Here is a 27514-nt window from a genome sequence, read left to right on the forward strand (position 1 = left end):
AGGAAAGGAAAGGAAAGGAAAGGAAAGGAAAGGAAAGGAAAGGAAAGGAAAGGAAAGGAAAGGAAAGGAAAGGAAAGGAAAGGAAAGGAAAGGAAAGGAAAGGAAAGGAAAGGAAAGGAAAGGAAAGGAAAGGAAAGGAAAGGAAAGGAAAGGAAAGGGGAGAAGAATTTTGTATGTCCTTTCCTTTGGAGTTGAATACGACAATATTTTGGAACATGATAATAAAAATTCAAAGGGTCCCTTAAACAAATGCAGTAAAAATTAGTAATTGTTTAGACAGTTTAATTTTCAGTTCTTATAATATCAGAACATCTCAAAATCGCTGATAAAAGCACCACTGATTCATAGCTAGGTGGAGTTAAAAGACATAAGGCATCAGCAGAGAATCAAGTCTGACTCCGTGTATATCATAGGCCGTTACATGTTACTGAGTTACTGCCAAACTGAGCCCGGTGGTTTCCATTTCACTGAGACATAACTGGTGTTTGGCAAGAGCAGCAAGTACCCTCACAGTACCCATTTTGAATTATGGAATTATTAGTTTCCTTATTATATAGATGGGACACAGAGTAGTTCAGGGAACCATTGGAAGGCCTTTCTGGATGTCGCATGCTCTACCAGAAGGTTATTTTCTCTGAAAAAAAAAATTAAAAAAAATGAGAACACCACAGGAGTCTTAAGGTCCCAGTAACTCCTTCCCTGTAAAACTGACTTCTCCTGACACTAGTGGTGATAATGAGAATTTGACGATTGTTCTGTGACTTGTGTGATATTTTCAATCCTGGCTGGAACACATTAAAAAGCTGTTTTGAAGATAGAGGATACATTACTGTGATCACAGTAGCAGAAAAGTTCAAAATCTGTCCTTGCTCTCTAAAAGCACTGCACTGCCTGAAGAAAATTGATGTGTTAGCATAGGCAAAATTACTGAAGCCATGTTCCAGGAGTAAAATTCACATTGCCTTGCTCACATAAGAAAATGCAAATGGCAAATCTTTTTATAAATAAAGTATTAAAAGTAAAATGTAATTGTTCTTGTAGCCAGACAGATCCTGTGTCTCATGAACATCCAGGGACATGGTGGCTACTCTGGGAATCACAGCTGCACTGCCCCCAGAGGTGCCAGCAGCGCTGCACACTGCCTGTGTGTGTAAGTCATGTACGGACAGTGCTATCTGCAAGCAGTCAAAGATTTGGGTTCCCAATCCAGAAATGTAGGCCTGCCCAAGTAGTCAAGCTCCTTGTCACCACAGAAAGCAAACAGGACTTGCAGTCACCATACGTACATGTGCACAGTGCCACTCCATCACGCGCTCCGAGGGCCGGCCGATAGGCCTCGTCCACTCACCTGTGGGGACAAATGCACCCACTGGGGCTGTGGGGCCATCCCCATCTGTACTGGCCCTTTTTGCACACAATCACCAATCAAGGTAAACCTAGCCTGGATCAGATATGAGCAAAATCAAATTTCTGTCAAATTAATTGAGCGTTTGTTGTGGTCTTTAAACTGATTTTGGTGATAGCTGATCTCACAAAGCAGTGGAACTGGCAGGTGATACCTCATCCTGTGCGAAGCATGTGGAAACAAAAGTAAGCTGTCAGATATTTTTGAGAAAAAGTTTGAGTTGGTCAAATTAATTTCTACAAGAAGAGCTCACTGCATCGCTGCTATCCAGGAGCCTTTATGCTGGGGTGGCCATACTGCTGAGCGCAGCCCTAGAGGCACAGGTATCGGCACTGGGAGCAGCACTGCAGGGCAGCTCGTAGCACTGATACACACACAGAAGACCTTTTTCAATATTGCTGTTATTGAGAACTTCAAATGAATGGATGAATTTGAAAGACTTCCCAGAAAATACATTTCCTTTTCAGCTGGCAGCTCAGTTATTCATCTAAGTAGTCTGTGGATTAAGTAATTTGACAACCACTGAAAGGTTTCTTTTTGTGAAACAATTGCGTGTTATTGCTCTACCCTTTTTCCATTTCACCTGTACAAGTAACCCAGAAATTCAGTGCAGACATATCAAGACACAGATCAAGACCAGACATCAGCCGCACCAAGAAGCATCTGATGGTGTTGGTGCACCTCAGGAATTACCACGTGGTGGGCATGTAAAAGTCCAGGGAGGGAAAACAGAAGCAGGGAAGGGGTTAAGAAGATTGTTTATTCCTGTTAGCTTTGTAGCTCATTTCTGTACTTATATGTGGGAAAGAGGGAACGTGGATCTTAGTCATTTCACATCACAGAAGATTAATGCAGGAGAGGCTAAGTGGAGGTACAACATCACGTGTTCTAAGGCCACTGAGCGACCCCGTGTCTAATTTATTAAGATATCAGGCAGATTGGGCAATCTGATATTTCTAAATGAGTAGTGCGTGTCGGTTTGGTACCTCACCACCTTTCCATCTTGGCTGTGCTGCAGCGTGGGCAGTGGCAAGAGGCCATTTTGTCCCTGTCTGGCTGTGTGGTGGCACCTTCCCTCCCAGGAGGGCCACTGGGTGCCTCTCCCTGGGTCTGCCTCCCCTGCCTGGCCCCGGTGGCGATGGCCCCATGGGGTGACGAAGTGCAGCCGCTCTGGGATGAGGGGCAGCATGTGCTGGTATTACACCTCCCTGTCACGTCCACCCACCTTGAATCCCAGCCCTGCTTTTGTATAGATCCTGACAGAACAGCTCGGGTACGCTGTGTACAGTCAGAGGAACAGTATTGATTTTGCTGTACCTGAATAGAATTCTTAAAAGGAAAACAAACCTAGCGTTGTTTCTTTTTCTTTTGACTTTTGTGCGTGGGTTTCTGTACTCACCGCATAGTATTTGATCTGTGTGAAATACAGAGGCAGAGCTTGATTTTTAAGATGAACACAACCCAGACTCTGATCTGTGCAGGCACAAATTCAGAACCAGTAAATAGTTTTGCACATGTTTTTATGGCATGTATTTAATTGAGGTGTAAAATAACAGTTTCCTTCCTACCTACAAATCAGAGAATCAAATGGTCAGCTTTTCTATATTTTTTTTTTTTCTGGTAGAGTTATCAGGAACCATACCCTACTATTTCAGCATTACTAAAAAGATTAAAATGTACCTTATATGCAATTCACTGGGCCAGCTTCAGATAAGCTAGCCTTATCCAAAGTATATCGTGATTTGTTGAGGTTTCTGCTGTGCATTAAGTTTACTAAAGTATGATTTTGAATTCAAACTTTAAGGCATAGTATATGTTAGTTGTTTTGCTAATTATATTTTTACAAAGACAATTTAAAGCATTGTTAATGCACACACTATCAATACTTAAAAGCATCATTGGCTGATGGTGATAACACAGCTTCACTAGTGGATGATTTATGATGGGAAGCATTAAATACTCTCTACTTTAAAGTCATTAATCCCTACTTTCTTCGAATACGTTTAATTAAAAAGTTCCATTTTCCAGTAATTGCTGTTTTTATATAACCCCAAAATGGAATTTTATTGAGGCACAAGGTCTTTTATATAAACATCCATCTGTCCACCGTGTAACTGTGCTGGGACAAGTTTTTTAGATTGGGTGAGAAGTGGAGAGATTACAGAATACTGTGTCCCTGTAAGAACTGTGAACTTTTGTCCTCTGAGTAAAGGCTCTGGAGGATTTTTGCTTTCATAATTTTGGTACCGAACAAGGGAACTGCAGAGTCAATAGGAGAGAAAATCATGAAACAATGGATTTAGTGTCTAGTGGAGCTGCTTTATTAGTTTATAAAGAAAAGCTCGTCTTTAGTCCTTTCTTCCCGTGTCAAGTTCTGCACTTCGAAGTATCATCTGCTTCTTACATTGTTCCCTTCTATTCAAATGCAGAATTAAGGAAACCTCAATTGCATATATAATATATATATACATGCATGTGTATATCTATGTTTCAGGCTGAGAGATATGACTAATAAAATAAAAAATATGTTGGTATTGATAAGGTTGGCATTCAAAAAGTATGAAATAAATGCATGGAAGTTTGTCAGCTTATTAATCATTCCATTATAAGTGTTTTTACTTTCATTGCTCTAACGTCTAACCACAGTTCATTGGCTAAAGGCCAAGCTAGCTTTTGCATTGACACATTACCATGCGGTGTAGTTCTGTACTTCTCTTCCATTTATTAATGCTGCAGACTTCCTACAATTCAGGCTAAAAATAGAACTGGTTATGTGAAAAACACTGCATTTGTGCTTGAGCTGCAGTATAGAAACAAGAGGATTTTATATGGACAGGGAACAGATTCATGACACAGAAGAGCTAGCTGCTTATACTCTGGAAAAAGCTTTATTTTTGCATGGTTGTAAATAAGATTAGAGTTTATATGTACACGTTAGTCTGAAGGATGAATCATACTTGTGATACTGCCTCAGACTGTATGAATCTTCATGTGTATCTGTTGTATGGAGGAAAGCTGATTTCTTGTACAAGGAAACCTGAAAGTAGTGCAATATAAAAAAGTGCATTTGTAAAGTCAAAGGCATATAGTGATGTTCTGTTTTGCAGAATAAAGGGTGTCTTCATGTGTGGCACGTTTTGAAGTATTCTCAAAAAATTACACACTAAACTAAATCTTCAACCGCAACACTACATTTTCAGACTTGCATTTTGGCAAGGCATAACCTTTCCTATTGTTCAGTAACTCAAAGGCAGCATTTGCCGTCTCCAGACCATTTCACCACAAAAAAAAAAAAATAAATTAAAAAAAAAAATTGCTAAACTTATTTCTGAGTTGTAATATAGCTGCACACTAAAAACTGCCAGCATTCAAATGCAGTCCCTATGCTCTTGATCTTTTTTATAACGCTGTGATTTGTTTTGGATCAGCAGTATTTTGAACAAGGCAAACAACGTCCCTTTTTCCATCTGAACCTAAGGGAGCTGCCAGGGACACAGGTGAAGAGTGATAGTGGATGCATTTCATAGTCAAAATGAAAAGCAGCAAAACTGATAAGGTCTCATTGTTGCACAAATAGAAAAAGCTAACAGTTTGCATATCAGAAATATCAGGTGTTAGGACTTGACTCAGAACTGCTGAATAGTAGCTTGTTTGCCTTTGGAGAAGTATAGAGGAAGGAAATGTCATGCAGCAACATCACACATGATAGTGATGGGAGATGGCAAACAGGGAAATAGACTTTTCCTATGCTGTTTCCTAAAGATACTGTTTGGACTGGCTGTGATGGTGGATTATTAAGGAATTCTGATTATTAAATATCTGCACTCAGCAGAGAGGAACATCTTTTGAAGTGTACAACAGTCTCAGAAGTCACTCTTGTTTTGCCCTTCACTCAATACTATGTAAGAAATAAAACTGGTGATTGTGTTAGGAGAAGAGGCAATAATAACGAAATGAGAATAAATTGTAAGCTGTATGATTTTTGAACTATCTAGAGGAAATGAAATTAAGAAAGCTTTCAAATGCCATGTGCTTTGCACCAGGCCATTGAAGCAGTGAGGTAGAACAACAGGTAGTGGGTAGCTGTGTCGATTTGTAACCCACAATTCAATGCAGAAAAAGGAGAGATTAGTTCACAGGACAGGCATTTGGTCCTTAGCTCCTCCCCTTAATGTCTATAGACCAGCCTTAGCCCTCACATAATGGTGAAAAAACATCCAAATCCAACATAGGCTGAACTCAATGAATATGTTCCTATTTACATTAAAGTTTAATTTTGTCCAGACAGGCTCTCTGAAATTGATACTCTGTGCTATACCAAGTGCGGTATAAAGAATCATATCATGCAGTCAACATGATGCACTTTCGCAATATAATTTAACGCTAAAGTTAAATTAAATTACAAAGATAAATTTTATGGTCTCTTAAAATCATTTCAGAGCTCAGTTCTGATCAGAGATATGTAAGACACAAATCCTGCCTATCGATCATTAAATATACAAATAGTTGTGAGGGAATAATCACATAATGCGATGGTCTGTACGAGACGTTCGTTATGATGCAGGCTGGTGATTTGATGTATTGATCCTCTCCTGCAGTTAGGATCTCCTCTCGAGGAGCAGGCTCAGGCAGGTTGACCTCACTGCAGAAAACACCAGCCAATCTATATAATTTGGGTGAGGCCAGATTCCACCAGGAAGGTCCACAAGAAAGAGGTAATGAATTATTCAGATTCTGGGTTTTCACAGCCTTCAGACTTAAGCCTGTCAGGAGGAAGATGAGACTTCTGCTGTGTGTCCTTTTATTTTCATTAGCTGAACTACTGCATTTGGATGCAGTTTGCCTCTGCCATTGGGATTGCAGTAATAAGTACTCGTGGCATGAAAGCCAACCTCCCCTACTTTGCCTGATTTGTCATCTGGGTTAAAAAAAAAAAAAAAAAAGGAACCAGATAACCTTCACTCTTCACTTTGGTGTAGGAGGTAGAAAAAGGCATGAGTTCAGCTGGTACAACAATATTAAAATCTTGCAGCACTGTTGGGATGCCACTGAAGGGAGCGTTTTTCAGAACATCTTCCTGTTGTATAGAGGGTGAATGGGAAAAAGAAACATTTACGGAAAGGATATTCTTTTAATGGCTGGGTAACTAGAGGAAGAGTGAAAAATCTAAAGTTTCAAAGTTCATTGCAAAGAGTCCAAAAAATATAAATCTATTAAAAAACAGTATTAAAACTTCAAAGAAAGAAAGAAAGAAATGTAAATACAAACAATAAAGCCCCTTTCTAAACCCATGAACTGCAGATCAAAATAGAAAGATTAAGCAAAATCACAAAGAAGGTAATAAGAGATACATTTTCCAAAAGTCCAAGGGGAAAGGTTTATCAGATAGTCACAGCAATGGCTGGTTGGTCTAAGATATTTTTATAATGTTTAAGAGTGTTGCAAACCAGAATTAATTCCAGCACATACTGTAACGATGTACATGGTGCCAAAGAGATAGCTAAATGAGGCAGGTGTCAAACTCATCTCCACAAACACACCTCCAGCATTAGTGCTTGCCCTCAGATGGGGAAAAGAAGGGCACAGCTGCCCAGGGCAGCATGCATTATGTTACGTTGGGTCTTTCAGGTGGTTGACACAGTTCATTACGTAATGAGCTAAAGATGTGAGCAAGACTGCTTCTGTCCAGGGTAAGAAATGCTTAGTTTGGTCCAATACAGACACCAAGGAGGCCTTTGGATGAGGTTCTCTTCAGGGTAGGGTGCGCTCAGCTGTCTGCCAAGCATTTCAGCAGCAGTTCTGCAAGACCTAGGAAGTTTTCAGCAATGCCTTTTTGATTACAGCAGCATTGAACCCAGAGCCCTTTCGTCACCACAGGGAGTGAGAAGTCCCAGATGGGATGCAGGAGAGGAGGGAGAAGCTATTGGAATTGTAAGGGAGGTTGGGGTCCTCACTGACCAGGCTCACAGTTGTGATGCTGTCACTGCTGCCACCACACAGAAGGGCAGAATCAATGGCCAGGAGAGCTAGAAAAGTTATTGTAATCACCTGCATTATTCCAGGGTACAGGGAGGAGAGGGCAGTGGTGTAAGCTGTTCTCTGATGGCTCTGTTAACAAATAGAGGGAAGGAGGGAGAGAGAAAAGAAATTGGGGTCCCACACACTAATGAGAATTAGCTGCAGTGCTGGGCATAGCTGTGCAGTGTTAGGAATTGTTTCTGTTTCCTACACACTCATCGTATTTGTCTGGAAAAATACATTTATTTTTTTTTAAGCTTAGACTTACCTGAAATGAATGCTGCTTCTTTCCATTCTCGCTGTTGCTGGGAATTGAAATGGCTGCAGATACAGAGCAGTGTAAAAACATGATGAGCTATGTAGCTTGGGAGCAATTGAGCAGCTGAATACTGCATTATTGAGAAATCATTTGCTACCTCTGGGTGTTAGTGAGAAACTGGAGAGTCCTAGACTGGCATTCAGGGCAGAGCATAGGATGAATAAACATTACTGAGTATTTACTAGTGAATCCAGCATGGAGCTTCAGTAGTTGCATGTCATCCCACTGCATCTTGCAGGGTTGGCAGCACACAGAGAAGAAATCTTGAATTCCAGAAGATTTGCAGCAGAACTGATCTCATATTGTTTCCTAAATAACCAAATTATCAATGAAATGAATGACATTTTGCTTAATGTGCAGCAGGCAATCCGCATAGCAAAACAGTCACATTTTCAAGTGACAACACGTGAGAACCATTTAAATATATATCAGTAGTCCTCAAGGGACTTGTAGATCGCAACATGAAATTGTTGTTTTCATGTGCACACCTTATTGTTGCCAAATTACCCCTGGCTTAGTATTTTCTTTCTTATCTATTGAGATAAGAATCTCTTCAGAATGAGGGGCTCAGTAGTTTGTAAAATAGCCGTGTATATCTCTAGCATTGCATAAATAATAAATAATAAGGCTTAGAAGCTAATGATCATTAATATTGCAAGTGTTAAGCTGGAAATTCTAATTCCTAGTTCCTTAGGTAATTGCAAGTATAAATATTTCTTGACTCAGCATGGTGAGCAGTTACAAAATGTGGAACCCTGTGCTGTGTGGAGTGATGGCTATTAAGGTATGTCCTGGACCCAGTAAATCTCAGGCTATGGAACTTGTCCCAGAACCTGCTCTTGCTACAGAACCGTGCTGCAGAAACTCATCCTGCATTTTTTAAAGCTAACACAAAATATCCACTCCATATGGTTTTGGAGACATACTTAAAATATGAGCAAAGTTCAAGCTGATGCAGTTCTGTCTTGCTGAGCCCTGAACTAGTCTTAAACAATTTCTTTGAAAGGTGCAAACACATTCATCTCAATGAAATTTTAAGTCAAAGCCTAAAGAAAGAAATTTCAATGACAGTTTTTAAACCTTTTCATTACTGTCTGCTTAAAGTAAGTGTATTTAATTTAGGAGTAAATATAGTAAGTGTTCCTATTCCATATTTACAAGCAGTTTTTCACCTCCTGGATATCGAAAGCTCGTATCATTCCTTACCTTTGTAACAAAACCAAGGACCTCAGTCTGCTTATACGCTGCCAATTTAAAAATCTTTGGCACAGAAGGAATTGGAAAAATGGAGAGAGAGAAGAGTAGTCACAATAAACAAGTCAGGGATTAGTGCATGGTATTGGACTACTTAAGCTGTTGGGGTTGAGAGCTGCCTTTTCATTCTGGCCCAAGGATCATTTAAGGTATCATCACTAAAGCAAATGATCCTATAAAGACTGGATTTTGAATAGCCAGGTTCAATGGATGACTTCTATAATTTAAATCAAAGCGGCTACTGAATTTGCTGCTTGCTGCATTAAGTACTGCAAAATCTCTGAATTGGTAATTTGTTTAGCAAAGCCAGAAATGCACTGCACACTGATCACACAATGAAAATTTCCTGTTAGTTTCCACATCTCAGCAGGAATGTACCTGGCTCTTCAAAAAGTGAAAGCAGGTAGCAGGAGTGATGGGAATCTCAAAAACACTTACTTTGGCTTAAGGTGTATCATGTAGGGAAGGAGCATGGATATAGTTGATCCCCTGAAATGCGCTGATGGAAAAGACTTAAATTTGTCTTGACATACTGTGCATGAGCTTAGAACAAAGCAAAAGCAATCCCCTCCAGAAAAGCAAGTATGTAAAAAAAAATAAATCATTTCTTGTGGTTCGTAGAAATAAATAAATAAATGATCTTCTCATTTATATCTCCGTGTTTTTAATGGAAAGCAAAGATGTTTTTTAAGATGGAAATGTTCTGTATTCACATGTGATTCCTAAAAAACACAAGCTATTTTGAGCAGTGAATTGCAAGCCGGCCAGTGAAAGAAGCAGCAATATGTTCCTAGGAAATTTTCAGTCCTCCCTCTGTTCTGCAGGGGAATGATACTTACATTAATTTTGAAAAATAAGCATGAGCAGAGAAATTTAAACTCGGCTATAAGCCTTCCTTATTTCTATTTCCAAGGAATGAACCATACTGAAGACTGCAGCAAAGCACTATTGTTTCAGTACCACACTGCAGGGAGTGCAGAGTACTTGACATTACCCCCGGCAGTCACACCTTCAGCTACAGCTCTTCTACAGTGGCTGAAAAAATACCCATAGTGTGTCCCCTGCCTCACTGCAGATAGATCAGTAACATATCATGGACCTCTGAAAGTATGTATTTGTGGTTATCCATAAAACAGCGTGCAAAGACATCTCAGTTCTTTTCAGAAGTCCTGTCCCACTGAAGTCAATGGGACCTTAGCCAGGGAAATGCTCTGGGGCCAGAACATCTATTCCCATCCCTGGATCTATTCCCTCTAGAACATGAGTAGGGTATGCAGAGGAAAGACTGCATCTCAGCATAGAAATAAAATGTTATTGTCTTCTGACTCGTTAGTTAATAACTCAGAATCTTTGAGGAGGAGAAAAAAATGAGTTCGGAAAGAAAGCACTGAACCCCTTCAAGGCTGCACCATCTATTCCAGGTATACCTTCACTGCCAACATCTTTCCCAAACATTAGACAGTGATGAATACTCCCATTGAAGTGTTTCTTGTCACTTCTATGAAGGGTTGTAAATCTCTGTGAGCTGTGACTATTCAACAGTTACCATAGTTTTCAAGTGATTAATACAGGCATTCAACCAGGAAAAGTTTCAAGCACCAAAGAGTTAAAAACTAAATTTCGTGGAACTTCAGGGAAGGCTTATTGCCATTAGGTTCCTCACTGGTTTGTTTCAGAAAAACGGATGCAGCGTCATCATACATTAACATTTTTAAGTGTCATCTACATGGAATCTTAGAAAATTCAATTTCTCGCTTACTGCTAATGAAACTTTTGCTTTATGTGGACAAAAGTGGTAATGATGGGAAGATGCAGTTCTCAAAAATTGCTTCTTTTGGTTGATGACTAGGGCTTGGCTGTCCAGCACCAAATATGTTTCCTTCTTTAAAGAAAGCTGCATGGGATTATGTCAGCCTCACATCTTGAGTATTGCAAGGATTGAGACCCACTGAATTCTCTTTAAAATGCAAAAGGCATTGAATGACTGAAAAGATGCAGTTCTTTTGTGCTCTGTGGCATGCATGGAAGCAGGGGGAGAGATTGTTAGCTGGGTCAGCTCTGCCACCTGCAGCTCAGAGCTGGCAGAACCGCAGCATCTTCACCAGGAGCGTATCAATCCTTCGCTATAGGAATCGTAAAAAGTCTGAAGGAGACAAGAGGCTTCACTGAAGAGGGTGTACAGAAATTAAATTACTGATAGAATACATAAGCTTCTGTATGCCATGCAAAAGTAAGGCAAAAGGGAGTTTTCACATTGGTCTTTCTGCTAATCCTTGCTGCTACCAGAACAGACATCCATTCTCAGAATAGAATAGAAAACCAGCATCAGAACAACAATCATACAGCTGAATACATTCTCGGTGTGACTGTAGTGGTCTCAGAGCTGGGTCTGACCCCGTACCAATGCAGGCAGATTTTGGCTCTGCTGATAACTGAAGTGCTACAGGAAATTATGCTGTGGATCCATAGTCTCGGAACCCTCTAACTCCTGTCTGCAATGCCTCCAGTGTCTCCTCATATAACTTCCTTCCTAAAACACACTCCTTTCTGAAACCTATAAATTCTAGTTTTCTCCTCTAAAAAAAAAGAAAAAAAAGAAAAAAAAAGTCATTAAAAAAATAAAATAAATCAAATCCTTCCAGATGTGTGCTTTACTAATGCAGAAAGCCATGTGCTTTATTACGTTCCCTACTTTCACTTCCCTGAGCCCCAAGGCTATAACATTACCATTTTCTCAAGTTGGATCTCAGCCCTGTAATTGATGAATTGGACATAGGATCCATATGGAACTCTATCAAAGTCGCTGACACTCTATACAACGCCAAGATGCATGCATATGTGTCCCAGTGGATGCTGGGCACCCAAGAACATGGACTTTTCAAGCCAATGACTTCTCTCACTGTTAAGCGCTGTGGTCCACTCCAGGACCAAATCCAGCTCAGCGTTATTCACAGTGAAACAGTGACGGTTCTGCAGCAGTGGTCAGACATCATGGTGATGAGTTCAAATAACAAAACATGACTGGAAACCAAATCTAATCACGCTGGGCTAATACGAGTTATGTCAAGTTCTTTCACAATGTTTTAGCACTGCAGAGGGGAAGTGTATCATCTGTTACGATACTTACTCTTCAGTGATATAAAAGCCAAAGAAGCATATTTTTCCTATTAACTTTAGGCTTAGTTCAGTTGCCCAAGCACTTAAGACACCCTCTAGTGCCTGAAACATCCACACAAAGCCATGTGTCCTTCTGGGACAGCAAGAGAGACCAGCTGGCTCAGATCCAGCGCAATCTATGGCCTTTCAGCTGGCACTACACCCCGTGTGCAGGCAAATGAGTCCCACCTTTTGTATTGTCTAAATGTGGAGCGTGGAAATGTCTAACTCGCGCCTTGTCAAGCATTTCTATTAAGGATTTTGGGTCCCTAGAAATGGAGAAATTATTTCCGTGATCATACTTTGTCACTGCCCTGAAGTCTTTAAGTCTTTAGGGTATTTTCCTGGGTGACTGGTTCGGAGCTGTGCAGAAAATGCTTGAAGAAGAGATTGGTTTAGTTGGTGTTCTAAATATTGTTATTATAGTGCTACAGTAAAGGCTTGTATATTTTAATATTATACAATCCTTGAAAAATGTTTAAATAGATATTTTGAAAAGGAATCTTACAGGTTGAGATGAGGTGGTCTGTGGGGAATAGGCAGTCGATGCCTCGGGCTTCTTCTGTATGCAAATGAATGTAGGAGTATGTAAAACATTTTGTTTGCTTTGTTTTAAGGAGTCACTCAGTAAAATCGTACAGACAAACCAGTCTGCCGGTTACCCTGCTCACGAGCAGTTAAAGATGGCAGGTGGCAGATCTCAGGACACGGATCTGGGCAAGCTGCTCGGGTGCCCTGCTTGGGCAGGGCGTTGACCAAATGGCCTCTGGAGCTCCCTTCCAGCCTCAGCCACTCTGTGAATCCGTGGTTTTGGCCATCCCATATATTAAATGCATCTTCTCCCAGCATTTTTTGTCTAGCTCTTTAAAAAAAAAAAAAAAAAAAAAAAAAAAAAAGATTGTCATTGGCAGATGCCTCAGACTTAAGGTAATTGGACCACGATCTTTTCCTCTTTCAGGGATTTGGTTTTGAGTCATGTTGGATTTCAAGTAGGTCTCGAAGGGCACAGAAGAAGACTGTGAGATTTAATATCAATCATCATTAATCCAGTTCGTTTTACATTTGTGTCCAATTCTCATGAGCCAGACGCATTTAAAATGGACTTGTCACTATAGAGTGCAATGTCCTCCTGTTATTCGAGCATCTGACCTTACAATTTGCAGACTTCAGAGGGAGAAATTGGTTGAGAATTCCCCAGCCCCAGCACCAGAAGAGGAATTCACACAAGCCTGTACTGCTCCTAGGTATCAAGAAGATGAGAGTGTCCCATGTCTCAGTGCAGGGCCCCCGTGCCTGTCACTTTGAATCCATGTGTGTGACATCAGTCAGCTTTGCTGTGTTTTGGGTCCATATCCAACTTTAATCTTGGGTATGAAAGGAAGGAGATTATAGGCAGGCTTAGCACCAAGTTATCTACAGACTACAGTGTCAGCATCGTTCTTCTCAGTGTACATTACAGCTTGTACACAATAGGAAACATCTTTGCCAGGTGATAAAGAAGAAACATTCTCTTTGTTGCCAACAATAAATATATACAGAGGAGTAAATGTGTCAGGAATAAAGTGTCCCTAAGGAAATCTTGGAAGACCCTACATGTATATTTACATACTTTTAGTCCCAGCAGCCGTAGAGCTGTGTGAGTGTAGTGCTCTGCCCAGGCACTAGGGGCTAACTTAACAAAATTAACTAGTTTGTTAAGAATTATTACAGCTATCTGTTTCATACTAGTTAGTATCTGCGCATAATGACACGATTTAGGCTGTCCTGCCAGAAACACAGATTTTTGAGAACCAAAGCAATGGTGTAGATTATAATCACAAATTCCTCTCCATTACACACACAAAACCTGAGCAAGTGCCTGCAGGTTTCAGAATAAATTGAAGAAGAACTCAAAATACAACATCTCTTTCACAGCACAAACTGGATCCTGCACGCGCTTCAGAACCTGATGCTCCTAATTTTTGGTAGAACATTGAACCGGAGGAAAGGCTGAGCCCAGAGTGCACACTATGACAGCAGCTCTCTGTCTATTAGATTACCTTGCAGATATTTGTGTACAAAAATATATATTTTAAAAGTCTATGTAAGAAAAAAGTCAATGAGGCAATTGCAGATTCAATTTCTGCAGGTGGAAAAAAAATAAAAATAAAAATTCCTCATTCTGAAGCTCTTCATTCTCCCTGCTGCTTTATGTTATCTTTGTTTTAACTGCTCTTAATGAACGGCTCATCAGAAGATAGTGCCAATACATAATAATATTTAAATGCTGAATTCATCTTTAAGTCCTCATGGCAGCTCCCTTTCAGCTATTTTTCCTGCATGATCGGAATCTCTGTTTATATGAACGAGCATAGAGCGTGCATGTGGAGACTGGGACAAACATTGATCAGCCATGCAGCCCAGAGAGAGGAACTTGCTTCATGTCTTACACGTTTGTAAAAGCATGGAAGGAAAACATCACCTGCTGAAATAAATCCAAGGTGTTCTGTCAGCAAGACCTACTAAAAATTCAGTAAAGGACTGTTGCACTCAGATCAAGAGTCACATTATGTTATGCCTGTCTGCAGTGCCCATTCTGAGCTCTAATAATTTGACCAACTTGTTGCCCTCCTCCTATTGGTAAAAAGCCAAACCTTCCCTGCTTTTAAATGCAGTTCTGCTTTGAGAAGTGGCTCTAAAAATGACATGTGGGCTCCATGTTTGTTCTGTGTCAGCTATTTCCTTCTCAAACGTGCTCAGTTAACAAGGAAGGAACCTTTTCCTCCTGTGTGCCAGCCCTGCAAATTTCAGGTGGAAGCCAGGGGTCAATCTGGATTTTTTCTTCTTATGTAGGATGACCAAAAAACAAGGGTTCTGCAAACCGAGGGTAAGCCCTCAATTACATATGTGCAATCCTGTTGTCTTCTGTGGCTTTGCATAAGGTTTAACTGGCTGGAAATGATTTTGTGGTGATAAACAGGAGGGAATAGAAACCAGCTCACTCCGTTCTTTATGCTAGATCTGCTGTGCTAAAAGGAGCAAAAAGCAGTGAACAGTGATTTTAATTATTAAGTGAGCAGATAGAAAATGTATAAGAAGCAACTGTATTTAAAGAAGGGGTCTGCTTCAGAAATGTTCAGCTTCAACATAATAGAGCATTCAAGCTGACAAGGAAAATAAAATGCTTTTTTCGTGGACATGTCATTATACATGTGATGGGAAGAGAATGTATGGTCCTCATAACAAGAAGGGAACAAAATTATTTGAATTATTTTGCATGAAATAGCAAGATAAAAAATTTTCTTTAAAGCCCTCATTCCTGAGAACTCTTCATTGTGGGGTGGAGCAGGTCAGAAGATCACTATGTGTACATTTTGCTATACTAGAATGAGAAGCTGCTATGGGCATTTTATGATTTATTAATTCATTTTTACAGCTATGCCAATCAAGCATGACAGTTTTATGCTCTTCTAAAACCTCTGCAGTTTGGAAGACCAGAGTCGAAGTTTACCCAATTTTTTAAAAAATTACCTAAGGAAGCAAATAGTGAGCAAAAGTTGTCTCAGTTCAGAGTTTTGGTCCTGCAATCCCAGTGCAGATTAAACTGAGCTGTAGGGTAGGTAAAAAAAAAAAATAATAGAATAAAAAAATAAAAAATAAAATCAAAAAGCTGAGGATATACTTTCCAGCTATGTAAATACTGATCAACTGAATCTTTGCTCGGGTGAATTCATTCGATTTTGACTTTTTCTTCCAGTTGTGTGTAATACTGGAGCCAATGCAGGAACTGATGTCAAGACATAAAACTTACAATCTAAGTCCTCGAGACTGCTTGAAGACGTGCTTGTTTCAAAAATGGCAGAGAATGGTGGCCCCACCAGGTATGTTTGTTTTCTAGTTTTTAATTTACTTTATAATTAAGCGAATATGGAAACAATGGGAAATGTTGGCACAAATATACTTAAAAAGAAAAGTAATAAGAATTAACACTGTTAAGCTTGAAAATGATTCTGATTTTGCATGATTTCAGTCTCATGCAACACAATGTAAAGCGAGTTTTATTGATGTGTACATTCAAATGGATCCACTGAGCATAGGATATAATTTAGTTCAAAAATACATATAGATAGAATACGAATTGCCTACTGGCTCCATTAGAATTCATAGTTTGTGTAATTCAGCTTCCTGCTGTGACTCTGAAATTACAGCTACAATTCATAATTAATTGTCTTTGAGTCTAATATAATGTTATTTACAGGCCTGGACCTAATCTCCTTCCTCTTACCTGAAAATAATAATTCTCCCTTTTTACAGATTATTAAAGATTTGCGTATTTAAGACTATTTACATGGATGTCCAGGCCAAATTTTGAAAAGTACAAATGCTACCTTTGTTCTATACTGATTTAGGACAAATTATGCAATTGTCCCAGTTTGGTCTAAGTTTGGAAGATTTGCAAATAAATGGCATTCATCGCTTTTTAGCATGTTCCTTGGGAGTGTAAGTTTTAAAGATGAAGCCCACACCAGAGTTGGAAGGGAATTCTATGTCATTTGTTGTATCGCTGGCAGCAACACGGCAGAAAGCTGCCTGCCTTGTTCCTTTGTCTCTGGCCGGCGCAGCTGAGGCTGTGATCTACATCAGAATAAGATCTGAATTTTTCTTTAGCAAAACCTTCAGCAAGTTACACAGCCCCTTTGAACATCATGATAATTACCATGAGATCGCCATTGGTAAAATGCTTTCATATATCTTTATAGGTAATCTGGGAGAATAAACTTCATTAGTCATTATATAAAATTGAAAGCAGATTCCACTGGTTTGGTTCCAAATAGTATTCCAAGGTTCATATGTTAAATCTAAACTAACTACTACTACTAGTAAACTTACGAATGTAAATCTGTATGAAAAATGTATTTCAAGACTTCTACTTATAGTTCATTTTAGCACACACTTTACAACATCTTCCATTTTCTTTGCTTCTCACCATTTTATTGCAGCAGAACCCACAAGACAACCGACAACCAAACGGAGAAAAAGGAAAAACTCTACCAGCAGCACTTCGAACAGCAGTGCTGGGAACAACGCAAACAGCACCAACAGCAAGAAAAAGTCAGCTGCTGCAAACCTGAGTCTATCAAGTCAGGTACCTGTAAGTCTCACTTTCCTTTTAGGCCCCAATCACTTACAGTGCTTTAATTCTTTCCTTGTAAAGAAGGTGCATTCTTGAGCCTAAACTGTAACAAGCAAAAGGCGGCCTTGCACACACAGCATGCTGTGGAAGCAGGGAATTAGTGGGGAGAAGTGAAGAAGCCATTCTGCAGTGCAGCTTTAATGATTCACCCTGACGCAGGGCTACCTTGGGGAACAGATGTGATTTTTTAAGGCTGAGGCCAGCTCGCCAATGGGACTCTTTCCACTGGTGGTGGGACTCACACTGGGCCCTGTGTGTTCAGATGTAGCACGAGCACTCAGAGTGTCTTGCAGACATCCAACTACCCAGTGCTATGTGGGCATGAGCCCCTGTGGAGCAGGGTTGCCACACCTGAGCAGACCGCTTGTCTTGCTACGTTAGCACCTTATCTCTAATCAGTGCTGGGTTCGGGTGCTCCAGTGGACAAGGTTATGAGTTACCTTGCCTTCAGAGTTTCTCGTCCTCAAACCACTCCATTTGCACAGGGTAGATCCCTCGGAATATGGGTCTCAGTTTATTCACCTCACTAGCTGTAACTGTTGGCATCCTAATTATATAGGGAAACACCAAATCATTTCTAGGGCTCCACCAGCATTTTAATAATGTCACATTTATTGCCTTAGTCCTGATATAGGGGTAATGTGACCCCAAATTGTGACAAAGTATGCCTTAGTCAATAAGGAGATTGCTCATGCATTTTAAAGTTGGGGAAATTAATTTGATATTATAGGAACTATAAAGTGGTATCTTGGGAATAACATGCAGGGATTTTTATTGGATTTCTGATCAGCAGATAGGAAAGGGCTATGTCTCTTCTGAAGCCTGACAAAGAATATAGGCCTTTTGTTAGCACAAAGCAGGCACTTCCTAGAAAGCCTGAATACTCAGATAAAAAAGAGGAGTAGACTAACACCAGTGAAATGAAATGAAATGAAGATTTTTGTTTAGCAACTGAGTCAGCAATCCACTAGCTTACAGCAGCTTTGGGCTTCAGTACATTAAACTCATATTTTCTCCTTGTCATATGAAAATTTTCACGTGGCTCCCATCCCTGGAGTCAGATTCTTTCCCTAATATAGGCATCTCTGGGCTTTTCTGGCAGCACGAAGCAGTCAGAAGGCCAGCTACCTGATCCCCTGGTGGCAGAGACCACTCTGCCTCACTGATTGTGTCTGCCAGAAAGCCCCTTGGATCAATAATCAACCACACTTATGAAAAAACAGCAATTGGGTGTAAAACTGAGCAACCAGCTAGTTCCCTGCTGCCTCCAAGTTTAAAAGACAGTAAGATCACCGTATCTCAGCTGCTCCCTGCCCTGAGTTCAGTTCAGCAGGACCAGAGCCTGACCCCCCTGCCCCTCTGAAGCCTGCTCCTCTCTGGAGAGATGTTGACTTTTGTTGGCTTCAGTAGTAGCTGCGTGTGCTCATACGTTTGAATGTAATTGGGCCCTCTGATAGTTACCTGTCACTCCCACTGATACTCAGGCTGACTTCAGGAACTCAGAGGCTATTCCTGACAGACAAAGTAGTCAAGGCTGCACTTCCTGACGGGGATAATAGTTGAGCATCTGAGACATCACGGTGAAGTTTATCATGGTATGAGGGATGGATTTTTAGTCTTCATTGACTTCCAGGATGCTGCATAGCTATTTTTTTTCAATACTGTTTGCTTTCTGTACCAGAGTAGCAAGATGGTCCAAACTCTTCTTTTATGGAGGATCAGGTTCCTTTTTTAGGACCCTTCTCTTTTCACTCTGCACAGTGGAAAATGGTTAGCTGTTCAATTTGACATACTAACAGTTCTCCCCATCTTCCCGAAGGCAAAGATAGCAAACCAGATGGAACTGATGGTTGGGCCATCCTGTAGGATAGACAGAACTCAAAATAATTTTAGCAGTAAGATATTTTGGTGTAAAATTATTCAACACTTTTCAGTTAAATAGAGAAATGTTACTGTGTTTATTCAAAATGATGCATTTTTGAAGTGGTCCTTCTTATTACAGACATGCCACTGCTTTCTGAAGTTAGTGGCAGGTAGCAGTAACTTGCCTTCTGTTTCTTTCTCTTAACTTTACCTCAGTGCATCAGTCAGTAGTTAATGTTTGATTTTCTTTATATGCAATAGATGACAAGGTATCTTCAAACACAATATGAGAGTTTTCTCTGTTTTCTCAGTTTAAAAGCTTCATTCAGCCACAGAACTTTCTGTGAATGGGTCTTTCCTACTCAGCAGAAAAAAAAAAAAACTTCTGAAATCATTCATTTTCCATGTTAAAACAGTTCTTTCCATCTTTATTAGAGAAGAGGAATGAAACCACTGCATCTTCTGTCCAGATGACTTGCATAAGCCAAGATCGTTCCAGTTCCATTCTTGCCATTGTCCTTGCTGGAGAACCCCAACAACGGGCTCATGTTCATACCAAGGCTGCATTAATATAAAGTCATGTACTCCAAATGCAAGCTTTCTCTTTTTCTCCAGTGTTTTTTTCCCAGCCAGCAAAGACAACCAGATAACCTCTCCATCATAATAGAATCTAACTTCCTGTCACTTCTATGCTTCTATATTGTTTTCTCTTTGATAGTAAATTAATCCTGGTTATAGAACGTTGCCGTGGCCTCTATGTAATGTTTAAGATATTAGTAATTATTCAGTTTTGCTGCTACAGTAATGCTGTGTACACTCTGGCAAATATGTGAACTTACCATAACCCTCATCCACTTTTCTCACCCACACCATTAGCTTCTGTTTGTGTAATGAGGTCTTCATGTCTGGAGAGGCAAATTTTCCACTTTCAGGAAAGCAGCTGGAGTACTGTCAGCTATGACAAAGTTTGAAATTTCAGAAAGATTTCTCATTTTCCCCATAGTCCCTTCCAGATCTTCGGATAAATACACGGTGCTAAACAAAGTTAGATCAATGAGATGAAATGGTGTTTCTCACATACACGTGCTTCTTCATTAATAGGAGGTTGTGCCATTCCCTCTACCCGAGTATCTTCTGATCAGTTCTTCACGCAGGGACAGTACTGACAATAGACATCCCAGCCCAGAAAGTAAAATGTTGTTGTATTTCCATGCATGGGTCAGGTTAGTACTGCACCCTGAAGTTCAGCTGCTGAAACCTAATCAATCAGTATCATTTGTATCCTTTGTGTTGCCTTAAATTTATTAGCACTTTGAGTGTGCTGACATGTTCTGATACATCTTTAATGACACAGTCTTCAAAAGCATCCTAAGGGGCTCTGTCAGTGGGTGGGTATGCATCTTCCCTCTCATCAGTAATTTGAACAGGGTCATTCTCATGCTGTCCTTATGTTCCTAGCTGTTTTTTAATACGTTCTCAGCTCTGCTAAATAAAATCCAAACTTCAGCCCTTTTGATTGTTACTTGCACTATGTTACACTCATTTTCCCTTGTATATATTTCCCATCCTCTATGATTCTGTTAATACTCATGCTACTGGTTACAGACCATCATCTCCTATTATCACTAGGATCCTTCCTGCCCAAGTCCCTTGTTTAACACTTTTCCTTCATACTGTGAGCTTTCTTAAAACAAGTGTAGTTAGTCAGTGTGCTACATGATTGCACTGCAGAACTGTGTAGGTTGGTTTTTCAGTTGTTCAGTAATTCTTTTGCCTGGAATCTATTGATGCTGAGGCAATGTGCTGCAATGGGTTGGAAGCAGAACTAAATGCCACTGAAGTCTCTTCAACAGCACAAATAGAAAGATATTCTTCTCACCTGAAGTTTGCTTCTGTCAGGCTTTCATTGGTGCAGGCAGAATACTTCCACAAATGCATTGGGTTTTGTTTAGTATGTAAAGACAGTTGACAAAACAGGGACAAAGATACTGTAGTCCCTGAAGATGTCTTAGTCTCGGCAGATTCCATTCATTCCAGTCATTCTGGTCAGATTTGTTCATTATCTTGCTCTTGTCTGATCTTTGGAAGAAACATTAACCCATTGTGCAGAAACCAGCATTACCAATTTCCTCTTTCCTCCAAAGAGCAAAAATGGGCAAGACTCACCCACAAGGGTCACAGCAAACTTGTCTTTCTAATGTTAGCTTTCCTATGATTTCAAACTTAGTTATCTAATTTGGGTGTGTCATCATTTATCATTTACACATTACTAATTTCCTCTAATATTTGAAGCTAGTTGCAGTGCTCTTCCATACCTTTGTTCAGGTTTCAAGCCTCTTCACAGGCTGAGATACAATTTCTTTGCTTTATTATTATTATTATTATTATCATTATGTTTCAAATAAAACTGTCATGCAAAACCAGGCCCTTGTACGTAGACCTGTACACTGTGATCTGTGGATTATAGGTGTAAGCAAGATGATCAAAAGTGGTTAATACCACTTTAAAAATCAATTTCAGTTAAGTTTAATGAAAACAGCCCACATTGATCTATTTTAATCTATTTGAATTTGGAAATTTGACAACAATGCACAACTCTCACAAACTCTAAGAACCTCTGCGCTGCTCCCAGTCATAACTGTAGAAACTAACAGGTGGATTTTGCTTTTACTTACTAATGAATATCTTGTTGAGCATAATAATGTAGCCATGAGTTCAGTGAAATATCATTTGTGTTGAAAAGAATAAAGCATCACTACATGCCACTAAGTAAATCAAGTGTTCTTTGTTATATCCAGAGTCTTAATTAGAGCCTCCTTGCACTCTTAAACGAGTTATATACCTCAATAGTCTCAATTTCTCTTTGTAGTTCTTTGTAAGCTCCTCAAAAGCCAAATACATAAATAAACCTGCTAATGTGGGAGGGAGCAATACAATCTCTTACGTGTTTCAGAAACAGGGCGCAGGTTTAGGTGTTTTGTAATAGATGTTGTAGTACCGGAGCTACAGTTCCAGGGCTAGAAGATTAATGTCAGAAATTATCCCCAAGTCTCAGAACAGTGCAATTCAGAATCTAAAATTTAGCCTTAAGGAGATGAGAGTGAGCAAACTGGTTTCCAGTTGTTGCACTTTACGAAAAATGTACCAAACAAGAACAGCACGTCAAGTTAACAGAGAGGACTGTGATGAGATGTGAAAGATAACCATTTTCCTCTAGAAAGTGTTTACTCTGAAACCTAATTAAAATGTCAGTTCTGTTTCTACAGATCATTTCAACACGAATGTCAGTCTGATGTTTTTATCTTGGAGGTAGTGACCATTACTGCAGAGGGCAGCAATGGGGCTCCAAGTCATTAATATTTTTTGTGGCAAGGAGTTATGAAGTCAATTATTAAAATAATCACCACTAACACAATGCTGTAAGAAGGAAGGAGGAGATACCCTTCTTCTTTTGACTTAGCACTTCCAGGTGTGCAGGCTGCTAAAACCAGTGAAACTTTCAGTTCTTGAAGTATGAGGCTTTTTGAAACATTTACTTGATAGTTTCAGGCATTTTTAATTATCTCAGGATTGTGTAGCACTGCTTGTGGACTTCTGGGGACAGTGACACCTACATACCAGCAAAGCAAATTAATAGCAAAGCAAAATAAAATAACAAAGCAAAGATGGAAGATGTAGATATGGGGATTTTTAAATGGCCCCCACTATTTTTATTTTTTTTTTTTTACACTTTCTTACCTCCACACACCAGTAAGATATTGATTAGACACAGGGTGATATAAAAATCCCATGTTAAAAAGTCTAGTTCTATAACTGGGTATAGCAGAGCTAAACTTTGAGGCTAGGTATAAAACAGCCTGAGAAATGACCGGTCTGTTAAATAGAAGTGCTTGCATTTGGGTTGTGTATGAAGTGATCTCTGTGTGTAGTTTATATGCATCAATTTAAGTTTGGACGGCAATTAGGGATATTGCAGGATGAAAGGTATGATATACATGAAAGCTGCTTTTGTGGTTATATTATTAAATAATACATTTCTATCACATAATGTAAAACATCCACTGCTTTATTTACAGGGCTTCACTGCAACCATATTTTACTATCATGAGACATTCCTTCACCAAAAATGTTGTTTCTAATCACAGAGTAAATTAATAAGATTGAGTGACTACAGTCTAAAATTTTTTTAAACTAATCTAGTCAAATATGTGCTACCATAACTAGGCCATAGCAGTATATGCTGCCGTGCAAGAGACTAGGGTTTAATTCTTGGATTCTGCTTCTCACTCCATGAGCAGGAGCTAGGAGCACTCCAGAGCTGCAGCCTCAACCCTGGGAGGGATGGAGCCTTGTGTCATTCAACAGCAGTGACCCCCACTGGCCAATTTAAGGAGAAGCATTGAGGGGCTCTAAAAGGAGTCACTTCCAGTCCTCCTCAGAGGTTGGTGGTCATTGCACGGGAATTAGTGAGTGGAGGTTCAATGGGGTGCACTCGGTGGGGTCTTCAGCTTTTCAGTCTGAGGAGCAGAATCCTCTCCGGGGAGGAACCAGCATGTGCGCTTCCTGAGAAAGTATTTTTGCCTGACATAACTCTGAGCAGCAGGATTGTCAAGAATATATATATTATATACACTTTTAAATGTCCTGTAACTAATGCTGTGATATCTATCTCTTAAATAGAATGAGGGAAAACTCCCCTAACCTCAGTATAATTGTAGTTTAATTCCCAGAGAGAGAGAAAGAGAGAGACTCAGTGTCATGGAGAGAAACATAAGTGCAAACAGTCCTCTCAGTGGGTGTCATTAAATTAAAAGAGTAATATTGGAGAAGAGTCAGAGAAATTAGAGAGGGAAAGACTTACATGGTCATTGAGCATCTCCCCACTGATGCACGAATGTTCCCTGCCACAGATTGAGTTTTTTCCCGGTCCACTGTTAGGTGACCGGAGCAGCACTTCCCATTGGGGTCATTAATCCTCAGTCTGTAGTTCTCAGCAACAGGAATGTTGTCTTATCAGTGGGGGTTACATTTTTGGTTCCTTAATGTCATCTTAGTACCCTAGCACTTCAGATTGGCCTAAAGCGATACTCTTCCTTTCAGCACCAGCAGCTGTTAATCATATTTACCCCTCCCAATCATTTGGACGATGCAATACATGTTTAATTCTTTTCCATGGCCTCCTCCCCAGCTGCTCTCGCCCCATAGTTATTTTTGATGCACTTCTCTAAGTCTCATCCAAGTCGCTGACCTCTTCCTGGTATGGCAGCACACAGAACTTGAGGCAGCTTCAGGGGTCTGTACTCAAGAGCACTGAAGTAAAAGGAACTGTTGCCACCTCGGTCTGTGACTGTATTGCACTCACTGTGGTCCCTTTTGCCTGACGTATCGCTGCACGCTCCGATCCACTTTGCTGTCCTCTGCCAGGTTTCTCTTGTCGTTAATGCTCTCGCAATGCAGTGGGGTCAGGTCTGTTTCAGCAGTGCACGCTATAAGTTTTCTGTTGTTTAGGGGGATGAAATGAATTAGAATAAACTTTTGGTTACAAACACCTTTGTCTTTTAAACTTCTGGGTTGCAAAGCTATGTGTGAGATTGATTTAACAAAGTCTTTTATGGGTATATGGAGTAACAAAACATAGGGAATGCAAAGAAGAAATCATGTAGCAGTATCCATCTACTCAGAAATTTTTCACATAGCACGGGCTGAAAATGTGATAAAAACATTCTTCTGTAGCATGCCAGCCTTTGCTAAGGGATATCAAGATACAGCGTAAATAGAGGCAGTAATTTGTGTTGTTTCATGGGGAATGAAGTACATACCAGATTAAAAAAATAAAAATAAAAAACACCTTATTATATGCAAACACTTGTCTTCTGTTTGCTTTTTACAAATGCTTTTACATTCATAAGGAGGAACAGATCCTTTAAAATATGAATCTGTTGTTCTCTAGGACTCTGTGAAGGGCTTGTTAAATCAGCAGTTACAAAGCTAGACATCTGGAGTTACTGCACTTTTACCAAACGTTACCTGATGCCCTGCCACCTGAGCTGCATGAAAAGATGCATCCCACATACTTCTTGTAGTGGTTAGCTCAGCAGCCTGATTCTCCATTGAACAGAGAGAACAAGAGAGCTCTCTGGCTTTGCACCTTTGCTTTCCAATCTCAAGTTTGCACCTTTCTATCCCATGCTGGTTAGGTTTTTTGCAGCAGATCTGTGATGCACTGGAGTACAGTAGGCGGTTTACTTGTTTTCATGGAAGGACAATTTGTACTTAAAGTAGTGATTAGATGAATTCTTTCTTTCTTGCATGCTTCAGTTTTTGATGACTACTAGCTTCATCAGTGTAATTATAATTAGCACTCTTCATCTTCCTTTTGCGGTACCAGCTGGACAGATTGGTCCTCTTACTGCACAGATTGGCGGCAGGGTTGCCTACATGGAGTTAGGTGACAGGCACCATGAAATAACAGATGGTAAATTCAGGGCTTGTTGGCAATCAGCAGGTTTTTGCTAATGACTTAATTAGCTATGCAAATTGTCAAATCAGTGTGAACATTGTTTTTATCGAAAACTTTACCTAAATTAATTACCATAATTAAGTAGCAGAATGTCAAGTATATTGGATGCGTAAAAGGGCTTGGCTGGCTAAGGATAAGAGAGTTACCATCTTTATTAGAGTGCTGTGCTCCACATTTGAGAAGTCTGAGGATAAGAAATGTGGTTTCTTTTAAACTAGTTTAAAAATACGCATATCACAGAGTTGCAACTGAGAGGCACCCTGGTGCCTTTTCATATGGCTCAGGAAAGAAAGCCTGGATAAAGGCTGAATATCTCAAGCAGGAGTTTAAGGCGGTTTCAGAGCCTGCTTGTTTTAAAAAATAATAATATTTAAAAAATAAAAAATAAGTAAGTCTACCTGCTTTTCAGTTCTGGGGTGTGTGAGATCCAGAGTCATGAGCATGCTGCTAGAGAGATGAGTTACAGATTTTCATTTAAATTAGAAGTGAAATGTAAGCCTGTCTCCTGGTTCCTATATGCAGGAACTTTTAACTCTGTTGTTCAAATATCGCAAAATTAAAAGATGCAAGTTCTCTAACATAATTTTTTTAAGTTGATTTTTTCTCTCTCAAGGTTTCCATATAACAAATATTGGGTGCTGTTCACAGGATGTGATGGTGGTAGGAGAACCAACTCTGATGGGAGGCGAATTTGGGGATGAAGACGAAAGGCTTATCACTAGATTAGAGAATACACAGTATGATGCAGCAAATGGCATGGATGATGAAGAAGATTTCAACAATTCACCTGCACTGGGAAATAACAGCCCGTGGAACAGCAAACCTCCTGCTAACCAGGAGACTAAATCTGAAAACCCCACACCACAAGCTTCCCAATAGGTTATTCTGCAGCAGTAGCCACTGCGATGTATGTCAGTGGGTTGCTAATTACTGTTTCACAACATTCGTGGAAAAAAAAATTTAAAAAAACCTTTCAATGGATACAGTATCTATTTCTAAACTAAAGCTATCTGATTTTTTTTTAATTAGGGAAAAATCTTTTATAAGCTTCCCTATACATTTCTTGGAAGCTTTCACATACAACATGATACTGGCACTGACCTCAATTAAAATAATTGAAAATTAAATAGCATCTCATGGCAAACTTCTGACAATGCATTCTACTGGAGGGGTTGTTTTTTTCCTCATCAAACAATGGCCATATTTTAACAAGTCATCAGTGCTCAGGATCTCATTAACACAACTATGTAAAACTTTTTACAATTGTAATATATTTTCTGCTTTTCAACTTGCACCTGAAATTTCTTGTTTCAGAAAAAAAAATAATAAAAAAACAGCTTTTAAGGAAAAGTAATTTAAAGTAAAAGTAACTTTTGTTCTTTCTTTAACTTTTCTTTCATTGGTTAATCTTTTAAAGGATCCAGCATTTTTAATTTACATTTAGCTGATGCCAGTAGATACTCTTTCCATCATTTAATAAAAATGCTGAAACAAGAAATGTCTTTTTTTCATCAAAGACATGAGAAATATTTTTATGTGGAAAAAGACACCCAGTCCTATGAGAGTTTATGCTTTGTAAAATTGCTGTTGATCCAGATATTTTAAAGCCATGTAATCCATTAACTTTGTGGGCAGCTTAATAAATCTAAAACTTTTGTGTTTTTATTATTGTATCTGAGTTGGCTTTGTTGTTATTTCTTTTCATAGTATATTTCTTGTATAATATTTTTGTAAAGCCCTCAAACCATTTTTTTTTTTACTGCCGGGGCGGGGGGGGGGGGGGGGGGGGGGGGGGGGGGGGGGGGG

The 27514-nt window shown here is 39.6% G+C and overlaps 1 protein-coding gene across 12 annotated transcripts in view; it reads left to right on the top strand.

The window, feature by feature from the left end:
- LDB2 (LIM domain binding 2) overlaps positions 1 to 27031 on the top strand; it is a 367641-nt gene extending 340610 nt beyond the window's left edge. For 4 of the 12 annotated variants that reach the window (XM_035323906.1, XM_035323905.1, XM_035323908.1 and 1 more), the window contains 3 exons: positions 15889 to 16012; positions 17132 to 17283; positions 26357 to 27031. In XM_035323906.1, coding sequence (XP_035179797.1) covers positions 15889 to 16012; positions 17132 to 17283; positions 26357 to 26587 — 507 coding nt within the window. In that variant the 3' untranslated portion in view covers positions 26588 to 27031. Of the gene's footprint in view, positions 1 to 15888; positions 16013 to 17131; positions 17284 to 23486; positions 23630 to 26321 lie in introns of those variants that run through there. The other 8 variants (XM_035323911.1, XM_035323910.1, XM_035323909.1 and 5 more) reach the window with 8 other exon arrangements.
- Positions 27032 to 27514: the final 483 nt, after the last annotated feature.

Source organism: Oxyura jamaicensis, chromosome 4 (genome assembly GCF_011077185.1).
Source record: "Oxyura jamaicensis isolate SHBP4307 breed ruddy duck chromosome 4, BPBGC_Ojam_1.0, whole genome shotgun sequence".
NCBI lineage: Eukaryota > Metazoa > Chordata > Aves > Anseriformes > Anatidae > Oxyura > Oxyura jamaicensis.